Source organism: Manacus candei, unplaced genomic scaffold (genome assembly GCF_025592945.1).
Source record: "Manacus candei isolate 608988 ecotype Guabito, Panama unplaced genomic scaffold, ASM2559294v1 h1tg000049l, whole genome shotgun sequence".
Lineage (NCBI taxonomy): Eukaryota > Metazoa > Chordata > Aves > Passeriformes > Pipridae > Manacus > Manacus candei.
Window position 1 is genome coordinate 20,364,190 of NW_026138097.1, and position 8,953 is coordinate 20,373,142.

The 8,953-nt window shown below is 36.5% G+C and overlaps 1 protein-coding gene across 2 annotated transcripts in view; it reads left to right on the forward strand.

Moving 5' to 3' along the window:
• Window positions 1-8,448, forward strand: part of DROSHA (drosha ribonuclease III) — a 70,583-nt gene extending 62,135 nt beyond the window's left edge. For both annotated transcript variants that reach the window (XM_051799382.1, XM_051799381.1), the window contains 3 exons: window positions 1,147-1,239; window positions 2,035-2,081; window positions 5,044-8,448. In XM_051799382.1, coding sequence (XP_051655342.1) covers window positions 1,147-1,239; window positions 2,035-2,081; window positions 5,044-5,174 — 271 coding nt within the window. In that variant the 3' untranslated portion in view covers window positions 5,175-8,448. The remainder of the gene's footprint in view (window positions 1-1,146; window positions 1,240-2,034; window positions 2,082-5,043) is intronic.
• The last annotated feature ends 505 nt before the right edge of the window (window positions 8,449-8,953 follow it).

The following is an 8,953-nucleotide window of genomic DNA, read 5'->3' on the forward strand; positions in this document are numbered from 1 at the left end:
AGATAGGAAGAATGATAGTCTATTTGTCACATTTACTGAAGTAAGGTTTTCAGTGAAATGTAGCAGTTCAGTTATAGTGACAAACAGTGCACTTCAGAAGTGCTGTTGCTTTAATACTGCAACCACTGCCCTGCAGATCTGACTCCTCAGTGTCTCTCTATGAGGGTTCTTTGAGTGAGGGACATGAATACAATAAAAACAACACCCAGTTTTTGTAAAAACCACTTAGTATCAAGTACCAAATCTTTGTTTTGTTTTGCTGTGATGATAAATTGATTTTTATAGTACAGCTTAGACCTAGTAATACACTGTTATCTTCCTGTTATCTTGTTAAATTCCTTTTCTTCTTATCTGTTTCACTGTAGTCAGTACTACTGGTTTTAAATTCAGGGTGGGTTTTATTTGCTCTTGTCACAGTGCACAGAAAATAGAGTACTTTATTTAGATACTTTAAAAGTTGTTGTGAAATTCGTGCTCCATCTAAAGAGAAACAAGGTAGTAGCAAGAACTTGATCTGAAAGTGGGGAGAGATTTTGGACAGCAGGAAGAAACTGCAAAAGAAGCAATTCATTGCACGTCTAGGGGATTATCTTTTCCTCTTTAGATGGTTGTTGATGCATGTTCTAGACTTTAGCTCAAATGGAAAGTTTGTTTTGTGACTAACTTTTCAAAGCTGAATGAAAATTTCTTTAAACTGTGATAATTCAGTGTGTAGGGAGCTACCATGTCTAACATAAAGGCCTTGTAAAACCTTGCTAACTGCCAAACTCTTAGTAACTAAAATTTTAGTGCACACGTAATCATATTGGTGTGTTTATTTGCAGTTGCACAGCTACACATAATTTATTGTTTTATTACAAGTCTTTTCACTGTTTTTAAACATATCATGTTATAAGTTTGCATTTTTGCTTATAGGTTAAATTAAGTTTTAATTTTCATGTGGTGCTCCTTATTCCAGGGAGGAATAAATGTGATTGATATAAACACCATTCTGGTAGTCTATACAGGCATCCTTCAACCCTTGCTCTACGTTTTGCATGATTGAACTATATATATTGACCAGACTAAAAGTTTGGTGATGTATGTGCCACAAACAGATTATGGTTTTTGATACTTCCTGCTTTAATAAAATATTTCTTCTTTCAGGACTTTGCAGACAGTGGGACCTTCTCATGCCAGGACATACACAGTAGCTGTGTACTTCAAAGGGGAAAGAATAGGATGTGGTAAAGGTCCAAGGTATAGTGAAAAATTAATCACATGGTATTAGAGCGTGGTGGTATACAAAATGACTAGCCATGGAGATGACAAGTGTGTGGTTTGCCTTAGAAAAGGAAAGCTGTAGAGCCTTCTTCAAACTATTCTGCTTCAGGAATACCTGAAGGGTTCAATGTCTGTATAATTTTGAGTCTTAAGCTGCCTTTTTTTTTTTTTTTTTTTTTGTGAACTTACCTTCAAGGTGGCTAGCAATGCTAACTGATTTATGGCTCTCAGACTAGAAATTGCAGAGCAGCTTCCAGGAAACAGTGGCTACCTTTGGATTTGCTACTGGATTACTGTGCAGCTTATGCTGGCAATTTAAGTGCAACACTATCATGGATTTTTTTTTTCTTATGTTATTACTTCTAGGCATTTTGGAATGGTTCTAAGTGTGCAAAGACCATGAACCTCAAAGACCTCACGTTATTTTCTGCTACCAAATCTAGTGGTAGTTGTTATAAAAATATCACTGGCTTTTTAGCATTCACACATCTGTGATTTTGTTCCTTTTTTTTCTCTCAATTATAAAAGTAAATGCTTTAGTGAAGAATGGACTAGAATATTTTGTTAGTGTTATTGATCTAAGTTTAAAAAATATTCTAACTGCATTGTAGTACTATTTCTCACATATTTATGGAAAGGCTGATATATCATACACTGTGGAAATAACTGGTTATCCACAGTTTCATTACACAAGTAGCTAGTGTTCCACCTTGTCAGAAACTTAATTCTATACAACTTAGATCTTAACATGTTTTTGTTTGGTTTTCACAGTATTCAGCAAGCAGAAATGGGAGCTGCAATGGATGCACTTGAAAAATGTAAGATATTTGGGTAGCAAAGAAAATAATTTATAATTTACTTTGTCATTCTTTAGTGAGGCAAGGTGCAGGTTTTGTGGGGGATAAGTTTTGAACAGAACACATGCTAAATGCTGACAGCTTCTAAGCACCAGGTTTCCCTTTTAGTACTTTCAAGACAGATTTGTAACAGTTGAAGTCAATATGATACCAACAGGTACTTGTTAAAGAGAATTGCTCAGCTACAGAAGATAAAAGAGAGCTGATCAGCTCTAGAGGATGCAACTTTGAGGGAACCCTGTGCAGTGAAGATTCATAGAGATTTTCTGTGCTTAAGTATGCAGCGGAAAAAGACTGCATAGTCCCAGACACTGTGGTTGTCTCACCCTTTAATTTAGGGGAGGAGGAAAATAATACTTTAGAAAATAAAATTTGATCTCAGATTATCAGTTGACTAGGTTAAAATCTAACAGGCAGATTCTCAACCAATTTAAATTGATATTTATCCATGAAGAAGGGGTAATATCAGCCAAAGATCCAGGGATCTGTGTATACATCTCTCTAAATTCTGTGCTAGATAGCCAGCATGGGAGCAGTCCTTCATTGAAATGGAGTCTCAGATATGAATGTATGCAAGCTTCTTATATGAATTAACTTTGGTCAGTTGGGTTAAAGTGCCAGGTGTGGATGTGCTGTAAGCAAATAGATTACAAGCATTTTGTGCAGCAGAAGCTCTCTATTGAGAAGAACATGGAGGGGCCATTTTTTGCATTTGATTCAAAGGAAAGACATGCAGTTCCTCAGATGCCAGAGGCTTTTAATCTGTTATTTCTGGATCTGGAAATTCAAGGGCTTAAGAATTTCAGAAAACAATGAATCTGTGTAATTTAGAAATGTTTTTATATACATCTACTTGACATATACTTCTCACCATCAGTAAATTTGACAAATAGAAAAATATAACTTCCCTTCTCTGCTGAATATTTGCAAAATGTTACTGGAGTTTTCTTTGAGTGCATTTTCTTTTGACAGTATCACCACTCAGAGACCTGTGAGCTTCATGGCCTATCAGTCCAAGGACTTCACAGCTCTCTTCTGACATAGGTGTTTGTTTAAATGCCATAAATCTCTAGAGGTCTATGCTCCAGCTACCCCCCAAAACAGAACCAACTTTCAAGTTAGTTTCTCAGTGCCTTGCCAGTCAAGTTTTGACTGTCTTTAGGGGTGGAGGTTATACAACCTTTAAGGACACCTGTTCTGTTTTGTATATGTTTGTGGAATGGAGGTTTTTTTTGTTTGATTTGGTTTGTTTGTCATGTTTTTTAATGCATAAGTAGTTAACTTCAAGCAGTTTTCATATACCTTTTTTTATATATGATAGCTATGATGAATTTATTACATGAATTTCCTTCTTACCATCCTAAACAGATTAGAACAAACAGGTTGCTACCGAGCTGAGTTCTTCAAGAATCATGTTACAGGCACAGTGATGGAAATCTGATTTTCATTTTGTGGTGCACATGAGCAACAAAATATCCCAGAACTCCATTAAACAAAGCACTAGTATTTTTAAAGCAACAGCAATTGAAAAACAATTTTATTTAGATTGCTTTCTGGTTTAAATAAATATACCCTCCTAAACCCAAGTTGTAAATAACTGATAAATAAACCTTTTATTCCTGTAGTATATATAATAAAAGGCACAAATTTCACTGGCCAATAAAACAAAGCAGTAGAAAGTTATTCTGCTCTACAGCAAACTTCTGCAGTTTATATGGCTTCTGCACCATATTCTCCACCTGAACAAATCTGTGCTGCCTGGGACCCAAAAAAAGGAGTAAAAAGCTTGGTGCCAAGGTACTCTTCCCTGAGGAGCCTCAACTGAATTCTTTCTCAATAGCCAGCTAGAGAGAGAGAGCAGTCCTTTGCCAGTGCATCTACCAAATTTGTTTATGGCTTTAAAGGTCAGTGTAGTAACCTTTTACATTCATCTCAGACACAGATAGGTAGCCAGTGCTGATCCCAGAACTCTGTGTAATCCCAGCAGGATTTACCAGCTACTGCAGCCTGTCACATCCTGTGTCACCTCTTTGCTTTCTGACTTGCTGGAGGGTGCAGGTCTCTGCAGCACAGACACATATGAATGTCAACACCCTGGTCATGCAGAAAATATCATATTCTGTGAGCAGTGCACTAAATTTAGAGCAATTCTGTTCAATTACATAAGCTGTTTTTACAGTCCCGGTTCTAACATGTACATACATAGCAGCCAATAGACAAATGCCTGAAAGCAGAAGCATACACCTCTCCAGCTATTCCTCTATCACCTCAGCCTTGTCCAGTCTGTTCTAGCCAGTCTTCACTCATCCCTGCTCTTCAGTTACGCTAAGGCTGTCTTCTGGCACACAGCCAAATATTAACTTTTTCAGGAACAGATTTTACTGCATTCCATCTTGCTACACTATTACTTTCCCATTAGGATCGCTGCCACAATATGGGGCATCAAGTCGATTCTGTGTGGTCTAAAATAATAATAAAAATAATGGAAACATCTGTACAATGCTTGGAACTGGTGGCTCATACTTTTTGGAGAGAGAACAAGACAAAAAACCCTGACAGCATTGACAGTAGTTTCACATTTGTTTTTCAGTATTGACCACCTGTTGCTAAGGGAACAGAATGTAAAATCCAGGTAATACCTGGCTATGTTGCTATACCAGAATTTTATATTTTATTTTTGTGAGTGTATTAGATTTGGCAGTGCTTTGTAGCAGGGGAAACAGATGTAAAGAAATCATAAAGAAACCAAAGTCCTATGACACAGTCTTGGTTTACTATGTATTATTAGAAATAAATGAGTGAAAATGGTAATAACATTATTCTCCCTTGCCTCTAATCTCATCAAAGTTAAAAAAGAAAAAGAGCTGAGACTTTCTGTGTTACCAGTTTGTTTATTAATGTAAAATATTTCTCCTTGTATCAGATAACTTTCCCCAGATGGCCCATCAGAAACGGTTCATTGAGCGGAAGTACAGACAAGAGTTGAAAGAATTGAGGTGGGAAAGAGAGCATCAAGAGAGAGAGCCAGAGGAGACTGAAGAAGCAAGGAAATAAAAGGAGGGCACAGCAGCAGTGGCATATTTACTTACTTAATAACTCTGACTGTGGCCTATGGAGACCTAACCTACTTTCTTGCAGATGGTGAATGAAGAGTGCCTGTTGATATCAAAAAGAAAATTGTAATCTCTTCTTTAAAAAGTGTGTGCACATATAGTGTTTCTTTCGTTTGGTTTTAAGTTTGACTTTTTGATAAGATTTAGTTTTAAATCTTTTTAATTTTTATGAAAAGTTGTTGGATTATTTTTATTATTTTTACTGTGTTGTATGAAGTAATAAAGTATTAATTTCAAAATCTTATAGGAGGAAAAACTGTTTAGCAGTTGTCTCCTATGTCTAAATGCTGTTTTGTCAGTGACCAACAAAGTTATTGCATGAATTCTGCTGTGGAGGAGGAAAGTCATGAGAAACTAATTCAACTGAGCACTTAAGCATGTATGTAACTTAAGTTTTGCAGCTAAATTTACTGCTTGATTCTGCTAAATCAGACCTGTAAACTACAGGTCCTTTTACAGAAAATGGTACAGTACTTTAAGCAAAAGAGATAAGTTTTGCTTTAAACAGTGGATTCCGCATCTGGAATCCACTGGAATGTGACACAGGTGTGTGTGGAAACATGAGGGTTTTTGTTTTTAAATCAGTGTCATAAAACTTGAAGAAAAAGATAATTATGAAGCAAGAGAATGGCTATTGTTTTTGCAGAGAATGTACTGAGTTTACAGTTACAAGTTTAGTTTCTTTCTTGGCTTCTTGCTCTATGAGGCTGCTGTCTAATGGATTAATTTGTCGAGAAGATACCAGTATGACCATAACTGTGAAATAGTGTATTAGAAACTCTTTACAGGTGCTGTTCCAGATAGGTTCATTGAAAATGGTTTTTATTAAAAGGAGGACAGAATTTGTCCCCGAAGTGTAGTTCAAAGGTGGTGTACAGTTTGAAGTCACACAGCTTCCTTGAATTTTTGGTGTCTGTGGCTTGTATTAGACAGATGTTTCTTCTATAAAAGCTAAGTGGCTCCAGAAATGAAAATCTGTTGGTAGTTTTTCCCACTGGTTACCAGCTTCACTGTAGCTGTTGGTGCATTGTTTTTACTTTAAATTTGCCTGCTTCAAACCATTCATTCCCATTATCCTCAGTTCTCAGTTAAAACGGTCCCTTCCTACATATTGTGTAGTCATTTTTTATCTTTCTTTTCTGATAACTGAAACAGATACAATCCTTATTTTCCTTAACTGTGCATTTTCTTCCTGCTTCAGATCCTTTTTGGCGAGTCATTTATGCATCTTTTTTGGTGTAATATAGAATTACGTGTTAAGATACTGGGCAGGTTTGTGAGCATGGATGCACGAGTCTGGCCCAAAGAATTCAAAGGGATTCATGAAAGAAAACTTTTGCCCAACGTCCACGCTATGCCAAGCAACTAATTTGGCAATTGTCTGAAGCGTGTTTCTGTAGGTGTGTGATGGGCATCCACAAAAGCACTTTGTTGCGGGTGCCAAAGTAGACACAAATGAAGCTAAAAAATTCAGACTACCCAAATGTCTACCCAAAGTTTCACTTCTGAGCTAATCAGTTTGTATTTTAATACGCACATTTTTGTACACATGCAATGAGAGATGCACTTAAATGTGGAGGGGAGTTTAAAACCTGAACCCACAGCACTACCTCACTTCTCCCAATCTCTGTGATTGCCTTTTCTTAATGGATTGGTGCTTTAAATCCATTTCAGAGGATGAGAGAAAAGAAAAAAACAAACACATTCTGTAATTTAGAGAGTGATAATAAACCATTAAAACATAAAGGAGGAGATAAAAACAAGGAGATGAAGGCAAAGAACTGCTCTCTGCTGAATGCTGCTGCCATTTGACTTTTGAGAAGTGATTGTAACTTCTTATGGCTTCAGTCTGTAAATAAAAAGCTGAAATGCTTCTCACTAGTAGCAAGCTTGAAAAGCAGCAGCAACTCCCCTGTCCTTAAGTCTTTTGTATTCCAAGTGCTTTTGTAAAATCACTCATCTGCTTCTAGAGGTCAAAATGGTGTGGTGGTGAGGGTTAAATGTAACTGTGTATACCATTATTATATTTTTCCTTCTTACCTGTGACCAGTTTTATGTATTTAACAATTAGAAAGTGCAGTGACTTCATTTTCAGGTGTATGGTTTCTTAGCAAATGCCTCTCAGCATATCTGATATCACCAAAGTACCCCAGTGGAATTCTCAGCTCATAGTTTAACATTACTTTAATTTGTCCTATACAACATTTCACTTTTCGGCTGTAAGAAGACTGTAAACTTATTCATAAACTTTTTCATAAAAATAGATTGAATTTATCAGATAGGGTCTTTGGGGGGAGGAACCCAAAACTGTTCTTTTTTCTTCTTTGACCCAGAAATTGCCTGAAAAAAATGAACTTCTAAAACAATTTCTGCATTCCAGTGACTGCAGTTAATGAATTTTAGGACTTCTTCAAAATGTGGATGATAACCGTGTTTTCACAAGCAGGCTATCTTCCCTTTTTTCATTGTATAAGCGTGGGCTAGGAAAATTGTCTGAAGCAATTTTGTTTTCCTTGTCTTGAGGATGGAAAACACAAGGTAAAAAAATTCATGTTCCTTTTGTTTGTGTTAAAACTACAGTGTCTTTCTGTGTATGCACTGTCTACAAACAGTGGCTATGAATGTTTTTGTGAATTTCAGGAGATGCATAGATTGTGTAAAGTGAACACAGTCCTTTATAACAGACACCAAGGAAAGGAAGCCTCTTTAAGTTGCCTTTGATAAAAATTATTATTTTTCTCATGTTAATCAGAGGGACAGCTGTAGCTTTTAACTAGGCAACTTGGGCTGCTTTTTGTAAATGTGAAGGGGTTTCTGGTTTACTGATAAAGTCAGGTCCTTTTTTGTTTGCTCCAGAGCCTGATCTGTTCTGCTCTAGAGGTTCTCATGCCAGAGCCATTGACTCGGTTTGGATACAAGTAGATGAATGGAGAACAAGACCAAGAGCTGCATTAATCCAACAGATCCTGTGAAAGCACTTTTTTTTTCTATTTTATTTTTAATGTAAATATGTACAGAGCATTTAATAGAATTGTAGCTGATTTGATTAGGGATTTTAATTGAATTTACATAAAGTTCATGATTGTTATTTGTAGACCCTAAGTTTACTTTGTAAGATTTCAGTTTTTGGAGGATTATTTAACAGCGATACTAAGAGAACCTTGGTCTCTAAGATTGTTGTAAACATCATTGCTAATAAAGTTTCCCAGAAAAGACTTCAGGCATAGTTGTTACTTGCTAAAACAATTTGGAAAGATCAAAAGGCAAATCCTGATCATCTGTCTCCCTACTTCAAAGACTCTGATTATACAGGCTGCATATTTAAATGAAGTAAGCGGTTCACTTGTGAAAAGTTTGTTTGGTGGAAGTTTGTAAAGCCCTGTAAGAGCTTAGGGAATTGTTCATCTATATCATTTACCATTGTGTTGTCTTTGATGAGGATAGCATTGCAATAGAAATTTCTGTGACCCATAAATCCTACCCTGCTTCTCCCCCTTCCTATCCAACCCTACACTTCACAGATTCATGTTCTTTCTCAAGCCCTAAGATTAAATAGGTTAGATACTCCAGCTATGCATATTTCCCTATCCATCAGGGAGCAGGTTTACCTTAGAGGCCCTTTTCTTCACCTGCCTGCTGCAGGTAACAAAGGGAGCACCAACTTACACCCAAAATCTTACTAACTAGGTATATTTCTCTTTTTCTAAATCCTCACTGCAT